Source organism: Microtus oregoni, unplaced genomic scaffold, assembly GCF_018167655.1.
Source record: "Microtus oregoni isolate MIOR12 unplaced genomic scaffold, Mior012 000006F_ref0000085, whole genome shotgun sequence".
NCBI classification, from domain to species: domain Eukaryota; kingdom Metazoa; phylum Chordata; class Mammalia; order Rodentia; family Cricetidae; genus Microtus; species Microtus oregoni.
Window position 1 is genome coordinate 39988657 of NW_024543065.1, and position 25607 is coordinate 40014263.

Below are 25607 nucleotides of genomic sequence, written 5' to 3' on the forward strand. Positions count from 1 at the left end.
GAAGCTAGATGGACGCCAATAGCAATGAATGATCTAAAAGAAATTAAGCAAGCTATTGTTAATTTTGGCTTGCACTCTGCATATGTAAAGGAAATGATAAGGACTTGGGTTCTAATGTTAGAGCTACCGCCCATGATTTCCATCAGTTAGTGTCTGCACTTTTAGATAATGGACCTTCCTTGATGTTTGGAATTTATTTCAGAGAAGAATCCAAACATATGGAACAGCAAGGAAGAGCAAAAGGTGTCGAGGTTTCCCAAGATCAAATTCTTGTTGCAGGAAAATATGCTGATCCACAGGTCCAAGCTCTTTATGATGATGAAGTACTGTGTCTATGTCACCAAGCAGCTTTAAATGCTTGGAATAGGATACAAGATCCAGCAAAAAGGGTTGAATCATATAGTAGAAGTAGGCAGGGACCGAGAGAACCCTTTATTGACTTTTTGCAAAGATTAATTAAGGCTCTAGACATAGGGGTAACAGACCCAGAAGCTAGATGAATACTTCTTGAATCTCTAGCTTTTGAGAATGCAAACATAAAATGCAAAAAGATAATTGGGCCTTTAAAGTCTAGATTAGCACCTATGGATGAATGGATTCAGCATACGATGAATGTTGAGACATTTAGTTATAACAATGAACCTTGGGTAGGAGAAGCGATTCCCACAGCAATGAGGAGACATCAAACTGCCAGGTGTTTTAATTGTGGTAAATTAGGACATCTGAAAAGGGATTGCAGGCACAGAATTTCTAGGAATATTATCTCCTCTGGGAATGACAAAAATAGGAGACCTAGGCCTTCAGGTATATGTAGGAGATGCGGTAAGGCCGACATTGGTCCAATGAATGCAGGTCAACAACAGACAAACAAGGCAACCCGATACCATCGGGAAACTCCTTGAGGGGCCTCTCGCAGGCCCCCAAGCCAACAGTGGCCCAGTCATTCCCAGTCACAGTGGAGAACGTGCCTCACGAAGAAAATTAAAAGCTCCAATTTCTGCTGTAAAAAGTAATACTGGTCTAAATGATGAATTATGTGTGGAGGATGAGTCAAAAAACCCAGTAGGACAGAGTAATCGTATATTTTGGCAGACTTCTATTAATGATCAAAGACCAAAGCTAAGAGTTTGTATAAATGGCACTTTTATTGAAAGCTTATTAGACACAGGTGCGGATGTAAGTATCATTATTCCAGAATCTTGGCATCCGAATTGGCCTCTTCAAGAGGGAGATGTTCAGTTCCTGGGAATTGGAACCCTATCTCGTGTAAAACAAAGCACAAGATGGGTTGAATGCATAGGTCCCGAAGGGCAAATAGGAAGACTAAGGCCATATATAGCCAATATTGCCATAAATTTATGGGGCCGTGACCTGCTACAGCAATGGAATACCCAGGTTAACATTCCTGTAGTTCCAGGAACTCATAATTCTGGGAAGGATATGATGAGGTATTATGGAAAAAGGTCACCAGCCATTCAGGCTGTACAAGAACATACAGCAAATACCAAACCTTTAGAGGTACCAACAGCCCTACCTTTAAAATGGCTAACTGAGAAGCCAATATGGATCAAACAGTGGCCTCTAGCTGAAGATAAACTACAAGCATTGGAACAGCTGGTGCAAGAGCAACTAGATGCTCACCATATTGAAGAATCAACCAGCCCTTGGAATTCTCCTGTGTTTGTTGTAGAAAAGAAATCTGGTAAATGGACAATGGTGACAGATCTAAGAGCTGTCAACAAAGTAATTCAACCTATGGGCCCACTACAATCTGGAATTCCTTTGCCTTCTCTGTTACCAAAAGGATGGCCTCTTATAGTTATTGATTTGAAAGATTGTTTTTTCACTATACTGTTACAAGAAAAGGATAGAGAAAAATTTTCCTTCACAGTGCCTACTTATAATAATTCTCAGCCTAATAGGAGATATCAATGGACTGTCCTCCCACAGGGTATGCTCAATAGTCCTACACTGTGCCAATATTTTGTAAGTAAGCCATTGGAAATAATTCGTAAACAATTCCCCAAGTCCATCATTTATCATTACATGGATGACATCTTGTTATCTGATTCAAATAAAGATACTTTAGAAAGGATGTTTGAAGAAGTAAAGAAAGTCTTGCCTAGGTGTGGATTACAAATTGCCCCTGAAAAGATTCAAAGAGGAACTTCTATTAATTACCTAGGTTACAGAATAGGGTTAGAGAAAATTAAAACGCAAAAGGCACAAATTAGGAGAGACCGCTTAAAGACTCGTAATGACTTCCAAAGATTGTTAGGAGACATTTCCAGTCTACGACCAGCTGTTGGGATAACACCTGATCTAATAGTTCATTTAAACAAAACCTTAGATGGTGATAAAGATTTGAATAGTCCAAGAAAACTGACAGCTGAAGCAGAAAAGGAACTGACAATGATTGAGGAAAAATTACAGGAGGCACATGTGGATAGGGTGAACCCAAATCTTAGCTGCATCCTAGTCATATTGCCTTCCAGAATTTCTCCTACAGGGATTCTAATGCAGAGGGAAGATATTATTTTAGAGTGGGTATTTATACCTAATAAACCAAGTAAAAAATTAAAAACTTATGTGGAAAAAGTCTCTGAATTAATTATAAAATGTAAGCTGAGACTTCGTCAACTAGCACGTATAGACCCAGCAGAAATTATAGTGCCTTTTACTACTGAAGAAATAAAAAAGTTATGGGAAGATAATGAACCGTGGCAAAGAGCTTGTGCTAATTTTTTGGGAGAAATTAATAGCAACTATCCCAAAAGTGGTAGACTTAACCTCATAAAAAGAACTTCTTGGATTCTTCCTAGAATTGTATGTGATGCTCCAATAACTGGAGCCCGTACATTCTATACTGATGCAAATAAATCAGGGAAAGCAGGTTACAAGTCAGATGAATTGAGTAAGGTGGAACAAAGCCCTTATAATTCTGTCCAGAAGGCAGAATTATATGCCATTCTTATGGTGCTAAGGGATTTTAAAGAACCTCTTAATATAGTTACAGATTCACAATATGCAGAAAGAGTTATCTTGCATATTGAAACCGCTGAATTTATACCAGATGACACAGAGTTGACTTCATTGTTTATCCAGGTACAACACATAATCAGGAACAGGCTTTGTCCAATGTACATAACACACATCCGGTCCCATACAGGTCTGCCTGGTCCTCTAGCCCAAGGCAACGCTGAGATTGATCAATTATTGATTGGAAGTGTGTTGCAGGCCTCAGAATTTCATAAGAAGCATCATGTCAATAGTAAAGGCCTAAAGAAAGAATTTTCCATTACTTGGCAACAAGCTAAGGACATTATAAAGAGATGTCCTACTTGTTCTTTCTATAATCAAACACCATTGCCTGCAGGGAGTAACCCAAAGGGTACTAAGAGAAATGAAATCTGGCAGATGGATGTGTTCCACTTTATGGAATTTGGTAAATTAAAATATGTACACCACACCATAGACACGTATTCAGGTTTTCAATGGGCTACTGCCCTGAGCTCAGAAAAGGCTGATTCAGTAATCACACATTTATTGGAAGTTATGGCCATCATGGGAATACCTGAGCAAATAAAGACAGATAATGGTCCAGCATATGTATCTAAGAAAATGAAACGCTTTTTTGATTATTATAATATAAAACACATTACAGGTATATCAAATAATCCTACAGGTCAGGCAGTTATAGAAAGATCAAATCGTACTATAAAGGATATGCTGAACAAACAGAAAGGGACAGAAAATACCCCCAGGAATAGATTACATAATGCTTTATTAACCTTGAATTTTCTTAACGCTAATGAGAAAGGAACAACAGCCGCAGAGAGACATTGGATAATGGAAAAGTCTGCTGAACTAAATCAACTGATTTATTTCAAAGATGTGCTGACCTCTCAATGGAAGCCAGGAGATGTGCTACGTTGGGGAAGGGGTTTTGCTCTTGTTTCCACAGGAGAAGAAAAAATGTGGATACCATCAAAATTAATAAAGTTTCGATTTGAAGAGGAGAAACCTCTTGGAAAGGAGAAATGACAACTCATCCACAATGATGATATTCATACAGGTGGTAAGAAAAACATATAGAATGGGGGCAGGGTTCTGTTCTTATCTCCACAGGAAAACACTCATCTTTGAAAAATTCAAGGGACCCTGGATATTTGGATACTGACAGATGGAAAAATACCTGCCCAATAGAAAATATCAAGAAAACTGAATGGGTTGTGTAAGTAAAATTAAACCATATTTCTAAATTTATAAAGCTGGTTTTGAAGTTGGACTCTGGCTCAGTCCCTCTCCAATTCCAAGCCTGTTAGTAAGAGAAAAACCCAGAGTTTCTGGAGTTTCTGTCTCATGTCAAGAGCCATGATGTGGGACAGAAAGAAATATGAGTTTAGAAAACATCTTTGCTTTTCTTCATATCTATCATACTTTTCATTGAATATATCTATCATGTCTATATGATTAATGTTTAAGTTTTTCATAATGAACAATGAGTTTTTCCTGAAGTGACATTTGAAGTTTCCAGGAAGAAGATGGGGCCCCATAACAACAACTCCACCTGGTTGATATGACGTCATGATACTGATAGCGCTACTACAGGACCTGCTTTGGATACCAGCTGCACAAGACAGTTCCAACTTGGTTAGCTGAAATGGTGCACATCTTATACAACATTTTGGCCAGACCTGCACAAAATACTCAGAGACTATTGGCAATTTTAAAAGACATTGATCTTGAAATTTAACCATCATTTTACTTTCACAGGATCCCCCAGAAAGAACGTCGCCCCCATGACAGCTGGAAGTAATTCTAGAGGACGACGTCCCCTCTCCCAGTAAAGTTTGCCCTTGGGTTTAGGGACATCATTTAGGGGTTGATTATAATTAGTATACGATTAAGGGTTGGGGGAGGAATTTTATAAGCTCAGGGATCATTTTGGAAAAAAAAAGAGGGATGATGGGATAATAGATTTGTAATTGTGAGTTACTGTTTTTAGACAAATATATTGGTATAGATTCTTGTATATTGACACAAAGTTAAATTATATTGACTATTGTAAGCATGCATGTTTCTACCTCTGCTTAAAACATTTTTTATGTATTGACATATATTGTATTGATGTATATATTGTATATATTTACCATATTGCAGTGTACATTTCTACCTCTGATTAAGATACTTATATAATATTTGTGTATTGATATATATTTACCTACTGCAATGTATATTTGTACATTGTTTATATTTGGAGGCCATTGTCCTCATTTGTTTCACAGTCGTTTATTGTCTTAGTCTTTAAGTTAGATAGATATTGAGAATTATATAGACTAATAGTCATCTAAGTTTGTCATTTATAATTAGACTAATCAGGTTCTTTAGGTATATAGAGATTATACTCAGTATAGATAGATAATCTTCAACTTCTTCAAAGAGCTGTAGAAAATGGCCTTTAATCTAACTCAGAGTTTTGCGGTAGTGAGACACAATTGCTCCTGCCAACACCACTCTATTCCCGAGAGAATGTTGAGCACCAAAGACACTCCACCTGGAGCCTTCTTTTTGGCAGAACTGGCCTTAGGGCAAAGAAATGCCCATACCCCAACCACTGACAAAGATACAGAGCATGCATCAATGGATAAAACAGGGCTGTCATATCCTGCCAAGACAGGGTAAGATAGTTTTGAAAAGTTGCTTGCCTTTGAAAAATGGTATGTCAGTTATGTTAGGCCTTAGCCAATGTTGGTTGCTTCAACGCTGCTAATGTGACTTTGGGTGATTGCCCAAAGAGAAAGAGAAATTTGTCTCTAAAATAAAAGCAAAAAATTAAAGAGAGTGAAAGAGAGAGAGAGAGAGAGAGAGAGAGAGAGAGAGAGAGAGGAAGTCATGCCTTTACATCGCATCTTCTAATCTAATTTGGGAAAAAGCATTATTTATCTTAATCTTAAATTGGGAAGACAAACCTTAAGCATTTAGTTCATTTGATTTGGAAAATCTTCCTACAATCTGTGCTACACCCTGTGCTGGACGGGCATTTAGACAATTTGATCTTGAAAATCCCCTACAGTATGTGCTAAACACTTTGCTGGATACCTATACAAAAGCAAAGAGAAAGAAACTTGTACTCTGTCTGCTGGCTCTCACCTTGCTAGAAAGTCTATTCCTTCATTGGAATTATAATGAACCAACATGCTTGGGATTCAAGTGTTTACTGAAGATTGAGACACTAAGCATCATGAACTAAGTAGCTTCTGTATTCTTAGCCAATTTTTACCTAGCAATTGTTGGATTAGCTAGACCACAAACTAAATGACATCATATATATAAAGAGAAAGAGTCAGAGAAACATAGAGAGAGAGGCAGGATAATACTTGAAATTTTACTTCTTTAGAAAACCATAACTGATACAGAAATGGATGAATATTCATTGATGCATATAATTTATTGTAATTTATGAACACAATAGACGACACTTGAAGAACTCCTACAAACTGAAAACCAAGATGAATATGTGGTCCAGCAAGACATTGACAGCATTGAACATGAGACAGAACAACAACCATTAGAAAAGTATTATATATAGCTATAAAAATTTAACAAAAATTAGAAAATTATTCTCAAAACTATATATTAATTTTTATATTCTCCTATCATTATACACAAACAAAAATTTTGGTTTGTAAAACCTACATATATTTGTGCTTCCAAAAACAAACCTCAGTTACCAACATAAAAAGATCCTTTCTATAAATATGGAGGAAAAGAATCTTATGGAAATGAGGCATAATAAAGAACATCAGACACTACACATTTTCATGGACTTGAATGGAAAATTCTCAACTAAACATTGAGTACTATATGCAAACAACACAACAGAAGGATCTGTCCCTGTGACAGACATGGCTTTATTCCAAGGTTACAAAGAATGGTCAACATATGCAAATCAGTTAAGTAAATGTAGCCCAGAAATAGACCCAAGCAGAGGCCTACATGATTGTTCAAATATGTGCAGAAATGGCTCTTAATAAAATTTAGCATTCATTGAGAGTTAAAATTTAAATCAAACACAATTCTTTTTTGTTTGTTTTTGTTTTATTTTTATTTATTTATTTATTAAAAATTTCCACCTCTTCCCATCCTCGCATGTCCCTCCTACTCCCCCCAATCCCCCTCCCCCTTCCTCTCCAGTGCTAAGAGAAGTCAGTGTGCCCTGCCCTATGGGAAGTCCACATAATCAAAGGAACCCATCTTGACTTAAAAAGAGTTAAAACATTAATTACTCAATGTTTTAGAGTCTGATCATATTAAAAAGTTTTCTATGACAATCATATTGACAACATTGTACTACAGGAAAAGAAACTCAAAGAATTTCCAATGAAATCCTAAGTGAGGTCATTTGTATGTGTTGGTGAGTATGCTTAATCAAAACTCTTGGATGGCAGAGGATGAAAAAACCCCTACTGTTTATGGCCAGTCTGGACTGCTTAGCATGTCCTAGTGACTAGGGTTGTATAAACAGACTCTGGCTCAAATAAACAGAGATTGGACAAGGATGAGTATTTTCTCCACTCTTCTTGAAAATAGTCCTTAATATCTTAGCAAATACAAAAAAAGAAATAGTAAAAAATAAAGAAAGAAAAGAAGAGAAGAAATAAAAGCACAGATAGCTTACATAATTAATCCCAGTGTTCAGAAGGCAGGAGACGGAGGTTTCTCTGCGATCTAAGTAAACATACTCTAGATACTACAATTTGAGACTCTGATTTAAGAAAACCACAAGAAAAAAAATGGTTTGTATTTAATCATCTTGTGGAGAACATGAAAAAAAACAATGTAGAGGAGACACTGTGGTGATGACACATAACTCAGTTCTGAACAGAGGATGCAGAGTAAGCACACAATAGCAGATGTCTAAAAGAGTGTATAGAAACCAATCAAGAGGTTTTTCTTTATACAAAGTTGCTTTAATTTAAATTTTAAGAAACACTTCAGTGTAAGTTTTACAAAATCAAACTTTTATATTTTATTATATTTTATGTGAATAGATGTGGTTTTTATATTTATTGATTTTTATTTTTCTCTACTTCACTCCCTGCTTTTCCCCTCCCTTTCAATCCTCCCCCAAGCATTATTTCCGAATTTACTCAGGAGATTTTGTCTTTTTCTACTTACCATGTAGATTAGATCTATGTATGTCTTTTTTAGTGTCCTCTGTGTTGTCCAAATTTACTCAGGATATGTCTCTCTTAGTGTCCTCTTTGTTGTCTAAGTTCTCTGGGATTGTGATTTGCAAGCCGGTTTTCTTTGATTTATGTTTTAAAACCACTTATGTGAGAGTACATGTGATAATTGTTTTTCTGTGTCTGGGTTACCTCACTCAAAATTATGTTTTCTAGCTCCATCCATTTTCCTGCAAAATTCAAGATGTCATCATTTTTTTCTGCTGTGTAGTATTACATTGTGTAAATGTACCATATTTTCCTTATCCATTCTTCAGCTGAGGGGCATTTCGGTGTTCTCCAGGTTCTGGTATTACAAACAATGCTGCTATGAACATGGTTGAGCACATGTCCTTGTGGCACAATTGAGTATCCTTTGGATATATATCCAAAAGTGATATTACTGGGTTTTGAGAAATGTTGTTTCCTAACTCTCTGAGAAATCACCACACTGTCATCCACAGTGTCTGTACCAGCTTGCATTCCCCCAAGCAACGCAGACGTGTTCCCTTTACCCCACAACCTTTACAGCATACATGGATCAAAGACCTCAACATAAAGCTAGCCACAGCGAAACTTATAGAAGAGAAAGTAGACGTAAATTTCAATGCATTGGCACAGGGGACCACTTCCTAAATATAACCCTAACAGCACAGAAACTGAGAGAAACAATTAATAAATGGGAGCTCTTGAAACTGTAAAACTTCTGTTAAGCAAATGACAAGGTCAACAAGACAAAATGACAGCCTACAGAATGGGAAAAGATCTTCACTAATCCCACATCATACAGAGTTCTGATCTCCAAAATATACTAAAAACTCATGAAATTTGTCTTCAAAAGAACAAATAATCCAAATCAAACTTTTATTCAGATTCCCCAAATATTTGCAGGCTTTGTAAAGCATTTCTACCTCTGGAAACACCATTTCTACGAGCTACATACATATCAATTATGCCCTTACTCTGCCTATTTATCTGTTTTTTCTTTATAATATGTCATTCTTTCTAATGATGTTTTTGTAGTTCCTGTGTGTTATCTGACATTTAAAGAGATATTCCACCTATTTCAGATGTACATTCATCTTAGCCTTCTGTGATGTTGCTGTGATTAAATACTGACCAAATTCATATGGAGGAGGAGTTTTGATTGGGATCATAAATTACAGCAAAGAAATAACAAGGCAGGCAGGCATATGGAGACTCCAATTCATCGTAGATTTTGAAGGAACATAGCTTACTGGCTTTCTCTGAGTTCTCACACAGCCCTGACTAGGAACAGCATTGCCCAAAGTGGGCAGGGCAGTCCTACATCAATTACCCATTCATAAAATGATTAAATGATTTGACATTAGGCTAATTCGATGGAGAGAAATATTTTAGTTATGGTTACCTCTAACTTATTATGTACTTTATGTCAAGGTGATGAAAATTAAATAGAAAAACCACTTTGTAAGCTCTATAGTATTTGTCCATATCAAAGAACCCATTCTTCCTCCTAAATTTCTAGATTTGAGAAGCTACTCAAATTTACATCAGTTTGTGTCCATACATTTGTATGCCTGGTATTATAAAATATATTAAGTTTAATCTGATCACTCCTTTGGTGTTTATAAAATTGACTTATTGGTATATCAACATAATAATAAAATATAGTTACAGGAGTAGCCAAAACTCCTGACACCAGCTTGTGTCTGATTTTTCACAGATGCCGCCCTCTGTGTGCAGTTCTGATTGTGGTCCTGGATTCAGAAAGTTCTCACGGGAGGGAATGGCAGCCTGCTGTTTTGATTGCAGCCCCTGCCAACAAAATGAAGTTTCTAACGAGACAAGTAAGTTTTGCTATTGAGATAAATCCTTCACACCACATAGATCATCTTCTCTCAGGTACACTGGGATGATCTAATGGTCCAAAAGTCAACTGAAGAAATGAAATATATTACTTTCCTAACTTAGTTTTTATAGGACTATGATTATTAACAAGGTCACTTTAAGTAAATTGTCATACCATTGAAGTGGCATTTCAATTGTATTTTAATACATAAAAACTGCCTGCATATCTTAGAGTAAAACAGTCCCACTGGTCAGCCTTACAGACTTCAATATGATAGCATACACCTTTAAACCCAGTAGCCACAATGCCATGCACATTTAATCCCAGGTATTACCCTAGGCTGATATAGAATTCGGTTGGTGCATACCTTTAATCCCAGTGGTACATGCCTTTAGTTCCAGCCCTAGAGAGGAATATGTGACAGCTCTCAGACATAGTCTCTTTTTGAGATTCTGAGAGGCAGGATAGCCATTTCAAACTGAGGATAAGTAAGAGTTTGTGGCTCTTTTGCTTTTTAGATCATCAGGTTGAACCCTAGTTGCTGACCCTGAATATTTATTAATCATGCTTCATTTGGTACCCAGCATTTTGTGATACAAATTCAAGAAAATGACATTTGTTTGAGGCTTTTTATCCACCAGCCCAAGCCACAGATGGGATTGGAATTCTATCTAGTTCTAGGGGCTGGAACAAAAACTAGCCTCCTGGTTTCGGAGATAAACTAAAGCTCCCAGCTCCCATCTTCCCTGTCTTAGCTTCCATGTAAAGATTCAAAATACACAGAGAATCTGGATAATGTATGCTAATGTGGTGTCTTTGAATTGTTTGACTTCTGGGAAAGAAACAACAGCTGCTAAAAGATATTTGTTTATTAGTGCTGCTGGATTGATCTAAACTATGTATTTTGAAAATGCCTTTACTTCAAAATTTAAATCAAAAGATATGTTGCTTTGGAGAAGAGATTTTACTTTTGTTTCCAAAGGAAGTAAGAGGCTGTGGATTCTGGGTCAAGAAAGATAAGGTTTCATTGGCGAAGGCTCCCTGAAAAATCTCCAGTCAGAATGGATGACCCAGAAGATCCAATAATTCAGAGTACATTTGTTGCAGTTTCTTCTGAGTTCTGCATTCAGAACAGCTTTAAGACTACTGACTGAAATGATCCAGCCTCAAACAATACTCCAATAAGGACTTGACTATAATTATAAATTTTCTTTTTGTCACCAAAACATTATCAGCACCCACAATCAGCAGGATATAGCCTAGATAACTCTGCACAAATCCCCCCTCAATGAATTATGGATATGTTTTGCTTGAAATGTTCATTACAAGTTGTTATGGCTAATATTCAGGAAAAAAGCTAAGCAAAGAAATTAGATGCAAGATTCTTGTTTTGAAAAGAAGTCATGCTGTGGTGATGCATACTTTTAATCACAGCACTTGGGAGGCAGAAGCAGGTAGACTCTGTGAGTTCAAGGTCAGCCTGGACTGCAGACTGAGTTGCAGGACAGGCTCCATATCTACTAAAAAATCCTGTCTCAAAAGAAAGAAAGAAAGAAAGAAAGAAAGAAAGGAGAAAAGAGAGAAAGAAGTAAGAAAGTGAGATAAGGAAATAAGAAATGGAAAGAAAAAGGGATATAAATAGTATAAAATAGAAATGTAGATTATTGAATCTACTCTGAAAAGAAAAAAGGAGGATACAGATATGACAAGGTAAAAAAGTAGATTTTTGAATTGACTTTTTCAAAGCAAATATAAGTTTTAAATATTTTACATTGGTTTTACTTTTGTATATTGTAAACAAATTTTGTATATTCATACAAACTTGATATTAATTTTCTTAAAACAGATTGTACAAATATTTTGAATATTATTCAAGGTATAGTATCTATACAGCTCATTTAACAATGTAATGCAAATTTCTAGTCCTTGAAAACTAGCATATCAACTGTGTAAAATAGAGCAGACCAATCTAGTTCAGAGAAGATAAGGGACACTGAAGAATCTCTTCATAAAGTTTACTTTGTGGAAAAAGTCAAGGACAGGAACTAAATTAAGTATAAGCCTTTGGGCTCAACAAGATAACATATATATAAAATATTTTCTCTGAATTTGTCAAATGCAAATTGACTAAATAATGTGGGTATATTTCTTCCCTGTATGTATTATATATAGTCATTAGACTTATTATATATAGTTTTCTTATATTAATATAGCTTTCTTTTTATTATTTTTTGACAAAAAGGAGAAATCTAGAGGCATTTTAATTGTATTTAATAAATAAAGACTACTTGAAGTTCTGAGAGTAAAGCAATTTCATTGGTCATCCTTATAGAGAAGATTTTGGAAAAAAAAACTTTAATCCCAGTAGCCACCATAATTAATATAGAAATTGGGCAGTGCATGCCTTTATCCCAGTAATGCATGCCTTTAATCCCAGCACTAAAGGGGAATAAAAAATGGGGGGATACAGCTCTCAGACAAAGTCTCTTTCTGTGATTCCAGGAGCCAGGATAGCCATTTCAGACGGAGGTTGAGTTAAAAGGCAGTGGCTGGCTGTTTTGATTTTTAGATCTTCAGGTTGAACCCCAATTTCTAATCCTGAGTTGTTCTTAATAGTGCTTCACATCATGACATACCTCTTTGATTCATTGAAAGTCTATATTAGATGGCCTTTTCTCAAAGAAACAGTTTTCACAGTAACACAACAGTGTGACCAAGTTCTACATAAGGTTTTTATTAGTGATTAATATCTTCTGTAACTACATATAGATTGTATTCCAGTCATGAAACTTCACTAATATTTACTTTCTTTCAATTTTCATATCTCTATATTTCACTATATTTTTATAGCCACCATATATTTGCAAAATCAATGCTGAATAGAAGTCAGAGTAATTAAATTCTATTTTGTATATCTTGGGAACCAAATTCAAGTACACTATAAGATGAATGAAGAGGTAAAATCATTACTTGTAAATTTTTCAACTACTGTTCTTTATTAAACAGAAGACTTCAAGCAATAACCAAAGATCCTTTTTTCAAAGATCAATGTGATTGGCAATCTAGGGAAGTTAATAAGTTTGAGCACATGATGTAGAAAATGTGGAGTCTTATAATCGCCATTTTTACATAAAGCACACAGATAGTAATGTCAAGGAGTAGAGGATTAAAATCATTTTCTGTGAAAGCAACTAGCCACAATTACCCAAATGGTGCTATCTCCTACACAGCTCCTATTAGTTAAATGGTTGTTTAGAGTTGCTTACATAAAATGGCAAATAGATAGTTTTCTCCCCTATTGTCTGACATTCTAGAAAATTAAGGTTTATAAAGAATATTTATGAGTGGTAAGATGACTCACAAGATAAATCTTTTGCCACTAAATCTGATGGTGATCTCATCCCTGGCCCCATGTGGTAGGAAGTGGTTGCCAACTCATTGAGATTGTGCTCAGATCTCTATGGACCTGCACATAGAGCATACTCCAAATTAATCAAACTGCAATGAAATTGTCTTATAAATAAAAATATATAAGAATAAAGGGTATTTACAACAAAAGATGAACAAAAAATTATTAACTCTGTTTTTTATTATTTATTTTTTAAATTTATTTATTTATTAAGGATTTCTGCCTCGTCCCCACAACCGCTTCCCATTTCCCTCCCCCTCCCCCGATCAAGTCCCCCCCCTCATCTGCTCGAAGAGCAATCAGGGTTCCCTGACCTGTGGGAAGCCCAAGGACTGCCCACCTCTATCCAGGTCTCGTAAGGTGAGCATTCAAACTGCCTAGGCTCCCACAAAGCCAGTACGTGCAGTAGGATCAAAAACCCACTGCAATTGTTCTTGAATTCTCAGTATTCCTCATTGTCCGCTATGTTCTTTAAATAAGTGTATATATGTGAGATGGGTGATTATGCATACACAATTGCACGTGCATGCGAGAGGCATCCAATGCCCCTGTAGTTAGAATTACAAACAATTGTGAGACAGATAACATGGAGGCTGTGGATTAAACTCAGGTATTGTGCAAGGATAGTATATTCTCTTGATAACTGGAATAAATTTCCAGCACTTAAACAAATAAAATAATTACATGTGTTCATAAATTCATCTTTCTAAATAAAAAGTGCTTAAAACTTGGGACACATCATTACTCTTTGCAATTATCCAATAGATAAAAACATTTGAATCACATTTCCTTAATTTTCCAGGTAGGAAATTACATCTTATGAATACAGTACTATTCTTCAAAGGAAACCTTTTGTACATGCCTGAATAACCTCTCTTCATAATCATGGTGTTTTATCAATATCTACTTAATACCAGACTACATTTACAGAGTCTTGGTCTTGAATAAAATGTTATAAGGCATTAAGTTATTTGTTCCCAAAAGTGATAGAATAAATATGGAGGGCTTTTTAATGCTTAGTATGCACAGAGGTATCTACCTTTAGAATAGCATCCCTACTGCCTGATGAGGACATACATGAGCACATTATTTTCTTTAAATATATTTTCCTTTGAAAATAAAAAAATATATTTATAAACCTTTCTTCTCTTTTGCTCACTTTCCTATATACCCCATGTAAATTAATAACTCTGATATTCAAGCTCTATTGTTACTTTTACATGTGTACAAACATGTAGATATACAAACACGTATAACTTACTGATTCCCTAAAGGGACTTTTGCCAACCTGAGAATAGAAAGCATGACTCTGGAAAGTCTTTTCCTTCTCCCCATTCCCTTCACTTTGGTTACAACATTATATTAGAGTAATAGTGAACAGTGATAGTAATTGGCCATTTCGGAGATGTTGCCTTCTTGGAATAGATGTTGTCATTTGGTGGAAACTTGTCATAGAAGAGGGAGATTTTTAGGTTTCATATGCTTAGATAATTACCAGTTAGATCATTTACTTCCTTTTGCCTATGGATCAAAGACATAGAATACTCAGCTCCTCTTCAAGCACCATGTCTGCCTTCATACCAACATGTCCCAGGATGATAATAATGGATTTGGCCTCCAAACTTCATGACACCCAAGTAAATGTTTTTCTTTGTAAGAGTAACTATGGTCTTGTTTTCTCTTCACATCCTCAGAAACACTAACATGACTAGTATATTCCTAAAATAGGCCACAAGCTCTCACTATCAAGGTCCAGCTATCAAAGTATTTAACTCCAACTAGCAAAAAGTGTTTTTTTGTTATTTTTATATTTATTTCTGTTATTTTTTATTTATTTATTTTCTTTTTTATTTATTCTTCCATTTAAAAATTTCCACTTCCCCCCTCCTCCCATTCCCTTCCCACTCCCCTAATCTACATCCTGCCTCCCCCTCCACCTTAACAGAGGGCAAGGTACCCTGCCCTGTGGGAAGTCCAAGGTCCTTCCATCTTCATCCAAGCCTAGGAAGCTGTGCATCCAAATAGACTAGGGTCAGAAAAGGCCAGTACAAGTTTCAACTACTTGTTTCTACAGCAGAAAGTGTTTTATGGCTGTCCTAATTGGCCTATCCAATCAAAACTAAATTATTTGTCCTATCAGGGGGTTCCCCTTCTACCTTTATAAACTGCTATTTTCCTGCCCGCCATGGCTGTCTCCTCTAACCAGAGGCAGAACAATGTTCTCCTTTACCAAAACCCATTCTCTCCTCTTATTGAATACTCTTATCCATTCTCTGTCTCCTGTCTTTGACTCTCACTCCTTATCCATTGTCCTCTTGGACAAACCAATCTCTTTTTAGTTGAGAACTTGATCTTAGTCTGTTGTATGCAGACTCCAAAGGTCTCTACAGATTCTGCTTTCTGTTTCTTCTATGTCAATGTGTTTGGGCTGGTGAATTCATACTAAAAAAATGTATCACATAACTTGTTCCAATAAAAGATACATCTATTTCAGGAAAAGCATTCATAAAACAGACAGAAAGAAATTAGGCATTTCTGTAACCATGATATAGGAGATATTAAAATACACTCTGTGCAATACTTTGATTATTTATTTTAATCTCTAAACTTTTAGTTTCAGTCAATTCATTATAGCATTCAGAAAGCACTGAAAATATCTGTATTTTCTGATAATATAAAAAATGGTATCATTAACACAAATACTTAAATAGACAACATATTGTTTTATTTAATTGCCCATAATGATAATGAATTAGTATTATGAAATGAAAGTATTGCTATGTAGCATGGTCTCTCAACTACATCATCAACAAAGAATGCAAATATGGCAATGTTTATTCAACATACTTAATTGAAATATTCTGTCAATAAATTGCAGAAGTTGTACTAATCATGTTTTCTGTCTCCATCAGATGTGGATAAATGTGTGAAGTGTCCAGAGGACCAGTATGCCAACAGAGAGCAGAACCAGTGTTTTCAAAAAGCTGTGATCTTTCTGAACTACAAAGATACCTTAGGGATGATTCTTACCTTAATGGCCTTATTCTTCTCTGTATTCACAACTGTGGTTCTTGGGATATTTGTGAAGCATCATAACACTCCCATTGTGAAGGCTAATAACCAGAATCTCAGCTACATGTTGCTAATTTCACTCATCTTTTGTTTTCTCTGTCCCTTGCTTTTCATTGGGCATCCCAGCTCAGCTACCTGCATTCTGCAACAAATCACATTTGGAGTTGTATTCACTCTGGCTGTTTCCACTGTATTGGCCAAAACAGTGACTGTGCTGCTTGCTTTTAAAGTCACAGCCCCTGGAACAAGGATGAGGTATTTTCTGGTTTCTGGTGTGCCCAACTACATCATTGTCATCTGTACACTCATCCAAATAATTCTCTGTTCAATATGGCTGCAATTTTCTCCTCCTTTTGTTGACAAAGATGTGCATTCTGAGCATGGCCAAATCCTCATTGTATGCAACAAGGGCTCAGTTACTGCATTCTATTGTGTCCTGGGATATCATGGCTCCCTTGCATTAGCAAACTTCATTGTTGCATTCTTGGCCAGGAATCTCCCTGACACATTTAATGAAGCTAAGTTGCTGACCTTCAGCATGCTGTTGTTTTGCAGTGTCTGGATCACCTTTCTCCCTGTCTACCACAGCACCAAGGGCAAGATAATGGTGGTTGTGGAGGTCTTGTCCATCTTGGCTTCCAGTGCAGGCCTACTGGGATGCATTTTTATCCCCAAGTGCTACATAATTTTGTTAAGACCAGAGAGAAATTCTCTTCAAAAGTTAAGGGAGAAAACATCTTGCTGAACACACATTTCATAAATTTATCTGACAACTACAGTATTGGTACAGAATCACCTAATACAATACAGTGCAAACAGTATGAATGGCTAATGATTCTCATCATTTCTTCTAATGAGGAAGTACAGCAATGTCATATATATTACTTTTCTGTACACTGTGATGTATAATCATCCACAAAGCCACATACTTTATAAGATCATGTTCTTGAACATTAGCTCATAGGGGACATTTTCCTTTCTTTCACAATTGCACAGTAAGATTTGACATAAACTCTATGTAATTCTATTGATGTCTGAGTAAAGATTAGACTTTGAATGCAAATGAAAACAGAGATAAGTCTTTTAGTAGGATGAAATAATGCTTTCAGATTGTAAAACAAATTTGCCCTCCTTTATGGAAAGAAAAGAGAATCCTATTGCATCCTGGGAGCAACAAGAGTAGAATTTAGAAGAGAGAGAGAGAGAAATGTTTTGATAAATAGATATAAAGGATATTGAGAAAGATGGAAAGGTGTCTCAGCATTTAAAGTCATGTGTGTTTTTTTCCTAGTTGATGGGTTTACTATCCATTCCCCACAACTTGCACTTCACACCTTCCTATAACAAAGCTACAATGAATTAGTTCCCTCTTCTGGCTTCCAAGAACACCCACATTCGGACACACATGTAATAACATACTCAAAAGACACACATACACCAAATTGAAAAGATGGCATTGAGTTTATTTTCTGTTGGCCATCTACTATTGGGCATGTATCCTACCCTTAAAAGTAGTTGGTTTCTCCAGTAAGACTCCTTTGGAGGAAATTAAATTTTCATTAACAGCTGGTTATAAAATAGAGATTGCTTCTGGCTTAAGGATGAAATATATGTCCACTTCTCCTTTCAGCAATAGTACCCTGAACTACATATTTTTTTATTTTTTTAAACAATCTTTTTTATTTTACACACCAATACCAGTTGCCTCTCCCTCCCCTCCTCCTGCTCCCCATACCTTCCTTTCATCCCACCCCAATTCACTCCTCAGGGAAGGTGAGTTCTACCATGGGGAGTCAGCAAAGTCTTTCATAACACTTGAGGCAAGATCAAGGACCCCCATATCTAGGCTGAGCAAGGTATACCTCCATAGGGAATGGAACCTTCATTCAGTAATTGGTAGGAAACAGATGTAGAGATCCACTGCTAAGCTCTGGGCCGAGATCATGGAGTCTAGTTGTAGATAGGGAGGAGTGATTAATATGAGCAAAGGAGTCAAGACCATGATGGAGAAACCCACAGGAGCAGCTGACCTGAGCTAGTAGAAGTTCATTGACTCTGAACTGACAGCTGGGAAACATCAATAGGAAGGAACTAGGTCCCCTGAATGTGGGTAACAATTGTGTGGCTTGTGCTTATAGGGCCACTGTCAGTGGCACCAGTATTGATCCCTAGTGCATGAAGTAGCTTCTTGGAGTACTGCATGGGTTTATGTCAACGTGACACAAGATATTCATCTGAGAGGAAGGAACCCCAATGAAGAAAATGCCTCCAAGCCAGCAATGGGGTCACACACCTTTAATCCCAGCCCTCAGGAGGCATGGGCAGGCAAATCTCTATGAATCCATGGCCAGCCTGGGCTACAGACCTAGTTCCAGGATAGCAAAGGGTGCATAAATAAACCATATTTCAACCCCCTCAGAAAGAAAATGCCTCAATAAGATCTAGCTATAAGGCATTTTCTTAATTAGTGATTGATTGGGAGGGCCCAGTCCATTGTCAGTGGTTCCATTCCTAGGCTGGTGGTCCTAAGTTCTATAAGAAAGCAGGCTGAGTAATCCACTATGCAACACCTCTTCATGGCCTCTGCCTCAGCTCCTACCTCCTACCTATTTGAGTTTCTGTCCTGACTTCCTTCAAGGATGGACTAAAATGTGGAAGTGTGAGCAAGATAAACCCTTTCTTCCCCAACTTGGTCTTAGGTCATGGTGATTTATTGCAGCAACAGAAACTCTAACTAAGACAAGTTGGTGCAATGAGTGGGGTATTGCTGTAACACACCTGACATTGTTTTTGTTGTAGGATGATTGTAGAGGGACTTTGGAACTTTGTACAAGAAAAGCCTTTGAGTGTTTAATACTTGATGAGCTGTTCTGTAGGAGCTCAGATTATAAGAATGTTGAGGGCAATGCAGAGAATTGAAGTTTGGCTTGTGAAGTTTCAGAGTGAAGTTTGAAGACTCTATTTGGGCCATTTGTTATTTTGACTTAAGATTCTGTGATTCTGATTAACTGGGACTGAATAATCAGCCATGATTAACAAGATACCAGAACTACTATAGTAAGTCAAACCTTTGTTTTACTGGGATAATCAATGCTTGTCAGCTGGAGCTGAGAAAGTAGAGTTGATTAAGAAGAACCCAGCATTGTTGAGGTGAAATCTTCTGAGAATTGTTTCCTGAGAGCACAGAGAAGCTGTGCTCTGGAGGCAAACAAGATTGTACCTCATGCTGACAGTCAAACTTGGTAAGAGTGAGAACCCTAAGAGAGACATACATGGATCTAATCTACATGGGAAGTAGAAAAAGACAAGATCTCCTGAGTAAATTGGGAGCATAGGGACCTTGGAGGAGGATTGAAGAGGAGGGGAGAGGCAAGGAGAGGAGCAGAGAAAAATGTAGAGCTCAATAAAAAATGATATGGGTCAATTGTGCTGGATCATTTTCTAACAACTTGACACGAGCTAAAATCATCTGAGAGAAGGGACATCAATGAAAAGAATGCCTTGAGCTCTTGTGACCATAGGGCCAGCCATTCCACCTTCCCCAGGTATTTCTGGGCCAGGGAGAGGGGGAAGAGGGAAGCTCTCCCCTGTCCATGCCACCTGCCACCAAACATATAGAAACTAGGGTGAACAGGCTCTGCACCTTGCCAGAACAGCACAATAGAGTCAACCTCGTTAGCACAGGTGTGCGTAAGTCATCCACAAAGCTGTGAGCATGGGAAGCATTCCCCACTTCTCCTGTCTTGTGGTGGCATGGGCAGTGAATGATGACCTCCTGCCCACCGATCAATGTCTGAAGCTTGTGGGATAGCTAGTCTTGTGGTCATATGAGTTGGAAATTTATCCCTGACTCCCACCAGCTGCAACACTAAGGAGTGCAGGCCATGTACCTCCCCACCGCAACACAATCGAGCCAACCCTATTAGTTCAGACATGGGTGAGCCCGTCACATTTGAAACAGAATTGGTGGCCAGAAGCTGAGAACTGCCACCACTGCTTTCAGCAGAGTCCTCACTGGCTAGAATGATGGGAGTGGGGTCAACTATAATAAATAAGTTTGCCAGGATCTTCTGCTGATTCTTTCTAGAGTCCTGGGTACGGAGAAGCCTCCACCTCAGTGGCTGCAAGTGTTTTCCTAGAACGAAGGTCTTTCCCAGTCCTGGTGTGAGTTGGAGAAATATGCACCAATTTAGCAAAAGGTATTGTGAAGAAGGGACAAGGTAAAGGCTGCTTGCATGTTTAGAGTAAAGCAGAGAAGTGAGTACAGAGTCAGTGCAGGTAGTTCCATCTGGGCATTTGACACTGGCCACCATGATTTAAAGAACGGCTCCAGATGTTGACTACAAATTGGTTGTTCTGGCTGACATTTGGTATTGGGTTATAAAATGAGGTCCGGTATTTGCAACAACTTAATATGTAGCTGATTATTCGGTGACCTGGCATAGTATATTCTTTATGAAAAGTTACACCAGATTGGAAAGGATTGGATTTCTTCAGTATATAGAAAAATATGAAAGCAAAGCAGAAGGCCATATCTGGATTCAGGGTACAGTGAGACTAGCACTCAGCATATCCTTTCACCAGAAGGAGTTCTGTAGCTATGGTCCAACAGCCAACAAGAATCAACATGTCACCAGGTGGTGGTAGCACACACATTTAATCCCAGAACTCTGGAGGCAGAGACAGGCACATTTCTGAGTTTGAGGCCAGACTGGTCTACAGAGCTGCTTCCAGGATATCCAGGGCTACATACACAGAGAATCCCTGTTAAAAAAAAAAAAAGGAAAAGAAAAAAATTAAAAGTAGACATTCTTATAAATTGAATGTAAATATTTGTAACAGGAAGCATGAAATCATGGACAAGAGCAATCCAGGGAACAAAATGCACCTGAGTTAAAATGACTTTTATCCTAGAGCCTTGCTCACAGTTCCCCAAGACATTGTTCACCCATGCTTTTGACTGTGTTGAAACATCTTCCCCGTTTTTTTCCTTTTGGGAAGGAATTGCTGGATTTAGATTAATTGTTGATTCTCCATACAATAGGAGCGCCGGCCCTATATGAGCACTCTGTATCTTTGACAAATGACATACTGTTCATTTTTGTTGGGTTGCCACTGTTCTGTTTCTGAGACTGTCTCTCCTTGAACTGGACTTGGATATAGAATTCCCAGTGTTTCTTTATGAGCCTTGTCTACATGTGTCCTTCCACAGCTTTCACTTCAAGCTGCATTGTTGATCTTCTGACACAGTCCACTGACCTCATATCTAGTGATATTCCCCAAACAGTTTGGTGTCACTAAAAATTTGTCCAACATAACTTCCTATCAGGGGACTTAATGCCTGAGTGGGTTACATCATGGTATCTGAGCATGAGGCATTCTCCAATTTATCTTCCACCTTGTATTTATAGCTAGCATTGAGGACTACAGATGTACAACACCAGAGAAGTGTATCCCATATTCCTCCAAGGGAGTAGAACCACCTGGAAAGAAAGGAATCATTGCTGCAAGTGTGTTATCTATAGTGGACAACTGTCGTAAAAGCAGGCATGTATATGTTGGTGCCTATTGGATGTTTTTCTGTATAGCACATCACAAGCCACACTGCTCAGGCTTAGAATTTTCCAGGAATTGCAAATATGTCGATTTTTACTTTCTTTTGCTGGCTCCAACATACACCCCATTCTCTTGGGCCATTTCACTCAGCCCAGGTGTTTTTGGAAAATGTAGCAGAATGTGAAAACAAAAGAAAAACCTCTTTTCCAAAGCATCATATCCTTAGACCCAAATTCTGAAGTCATGATACCTTTAAAACATATATGCCGGTTTAGCTTAGCAGACTACACAATGAAATATCTCTCTATATTTAGCTCCTTCACAGTCAAAAAAATTAAAGAAAACACAATAAACATAATCCAGAATCTCTGTGAATTTTCCATTTTTATGTAGCTTATTTTTCTTCATTTTTTAATCTATGGCTATCCATACTCTGTCTCTTTATAGACTTTACCCTTTTTTTTAAAGCATTAGCTTTATTTTATGACTTTCTATACTCTTTTTCGTCTCTATCCCAAGCCTGCGTAATGTGTACTAACACTGTGACCCATTTAGAGGTCTTTTATATCTGAATCTGTCCTATTGCATCATCTTTAATTCTGTACTGTCTTGAAGAGCATTTAAAATGTTAAGCAGCTTGGTTGCAGCTGCTCTGGATGTTGGCTCCACCTCTCTCCAATTTCAAAATAGTGCTAGTTCTGGGGCCGCCAGGTAGGAGCCACTCAGCAATTTAACTCTGAGAATGAGTGTGTAGCACATAAACTCTTTTTATCTGAGTTATAGACAAATCTGCCACGCAGAGCACTGCAAAGCCTGGAACCATCTCTTTGTGTGGCGGCGGAAATCCGCCATGTTCTCCTGCTTGTGCACCCCTAGTAAACCTGATCCCACTGCCTGCCCAGGCAGGGAGCACTGAATAACAGGCATGATCTCAGAGTACTTTCTTCCCGATCCCGAGCGGGCACACATACATCCGGGCCCACAAATGCTCCATAGCTGGAGTTTGCAGCAGTAGCCGGGCCCAGGAAGCCTTGTTTTAAAATGGCGTGGCTTTTTTTCTGCTGCTATTGCTGAGTCGGGAAATCTCTCTGCGGCACGCCCCAGCAAACAGCAAAAATCTGTGTGAAACGCTCTCTCTCTCTCTCTCTCTCTCTCTCTCTCTCTCTCTCTCTCTCTCTCTCGTTTTTAAGCCCTCTCAGATATCTCACCCACTGTATGGCCATTGTTGGGTAGTTATGTAACATTAGCAAACAGATGTTATTGATGGAGCTGAAGTGATGTCTTTGTGGTTTAAGACCCAATATGACTTTCTTTCAGAGAACCTGAGTTTGGATCACACCATCCATGTGGAGTGACTCACAATATTTCTAAATGATAATAATGACTTTTTATAAACCAGTAGCTACTGCTTGATCTTCTCTAGTTCACATTTTGAAATTTAAAATGCTTGTATTATTTATGCTAATAACAAAAAACTCATAGAAAACATTATCCACAATGATGAAGTAGGCTTCATCCCAGAAATACAGGGATGAATATATGAAATTCAGGATTGAATATATAAAAATCTGTCAATGTAATCTATCATATAAACAAACTGAAAGAAAAAACTCACATGACCATCTCAACAAATGCCAAAATAGCCTTTGACAAAAAACCAACATGCATTCATGGTAAAAGCATTGAAGAGATTATGGATACAAAAGACTACCTAAATATAATAAAGGTCATTTTATAGCAAGGCTATAACCAACAACAAATGATATGAAGAGAACCTCAAAGCAATTCCACTAAAACAAAATATAAGACAAGGCTTTCCATTCTTTATATATTTATTAAATATTATACTTGAAGTTTTAGCTAGAGCAATAAGACAACTGATGTAGAACAAGGGGATAAAAAATTGGAATGGAAGAATTCAAAGTATCATTATTTTTACATGATATGAAAGCATACATAAGCAACACTAAAAATTCTACTAAGGAACTCCTACAGCTGATAAACACCTTTAGTAAAGTGATTAGAAACAACAATAACTCAAAATCTCAGTAGGCCTCTAATATATATAATGACAAATGGACTGAGAAAGAAATAAGAGGGAAAATGCCTTTCACAATAGCCATAAACAATATAAAATACTTTGGGGTAACTCTAACCAAGCAAGTGAAAGGCTTATATGATCAACTTCCTTAGTGATCAGGGAAATGCAAATCAAGACAACTTTAAGATACCATCTTACACCTGTCAGAATGGCTAAAATAAAAAACACCAATGATAGCCTTTGCTGGAGAGGTTGTGGAGAAAGGGGTACACTCACCCATTGCTAGTGGGAATGCAAACTTGTGCAACCACTCTGGAAAGCAGTGTGGTGGTTTCTCAGGAAATTCGGGATCAACCTACCCCTGGATCCAGCAATACCACTCTTGGGAATACACCCAAGAGAGGCCCTATCATGCAACAAAAGTATATGCTCAACTATGTTCATAGCAGCATTGTTTGTAATAGCCAGAACCTGGAAACAACCTAGATGCCCTTCAACGGAAGAATGGATGAAGAAAGTATGGAATATATACATATTAGAGTATTACTCAGCAGTAAAAAACAAGGACTTCTTGAATTTTGCATGCAAATGGATGGAAATAGAAAACACTATCCTGAGTGAGGTAAGCCAGACCCAAAAAGAGGAACGTGGGATGTACTCACTCATATTTGGTTTCTAGCCATAAATAAAGGACATTGAGCTTATAATTCATGTTCCTAGAGAAGCTAAATAAGAAGGTGAATCCAAAGACAAACACATAGGCATCCTCCTGAATATTAACCTTCATCAGGTGATGAAAGGAGACAAAGACAGAGACCCACATTGGAGCACTGGACAGAAATCTCAAGGTCTAAATCAGAAACAGAAGGAGAGGGAGCACGAGCAAGGAACTCAGGACCGCGAGGGGTGCACCCACACACTGAGACAATGGGGATGTTCTATCGGGAACTCACCAAGGCCAGCTGGCCTAGGTCTGAAAAAGCATGGGATAAATCCAGACTAGCTGAACATAGCGGACAATGAGGAATACTGAGAACTCAAGAACAATGGCAGTGGATTTTTGATCCTACTGCACGTACTGGCTTTGGGGGAGCCTAGGCAGTTTGGATGCTCACCTTACTAGACCTGGATAGAGGTGGGCGGTCCTTGGACTTCCCACAGGTCAGGGAACCCTGATTGCTCTTCGAGCAGATGAGGGAGGGGGACTTGATCGGGGGAGGGGGAGGGAAATGGGAGGTGGTGGCGGGGAGGAGGCAGAAATCCTCAATAAATAAATAAATTAAAAAAAATTCAAGTCTTTGAAGAAAGAAATTGAAGATGATATCAAAAGATAGAAAACTCTCCCATGCCCATAAATCAGTAGATTAACAGAGAAAAATGGCCATCTACAAAAGCAATCTACAGATTCAGTGCAGTCCTCATCAGGATTACAACACAATTCTTTACAGATCTTAAAATGACAATTCTCTG

At 37.7% G+C, this 25607-nt stretch overlaps 1 protein-coding gene across 2 annotated transcripts in view; it reads left to right on the plus strand.

The window, feature by feature from the left end:
• The window catches only part of LOC121449155 (vomeronasal type-2 receptor 116-like), a 42427-nt gene extending 25142 nt beyond the window's left edge, over positions 1–17285 (plus strand). For both annotated transcript variants that reach the window (XM_041653409.1, XM_041653410.1), the window contains 2 exons: positions 9934–10057; positions 16381–17285. In XM_041653409.1, the coding sequence (XP_041509343.1) occupies positions 9934–10057; positions 16381–17285 (1029 nt within the window). The remainder of the gene's footprint in view (positions 1–9933; positions 10058–16380) is intronic.
• The last annotated feature ends 8322 nt before the right edge of the window (positions 17286–25607 follow it).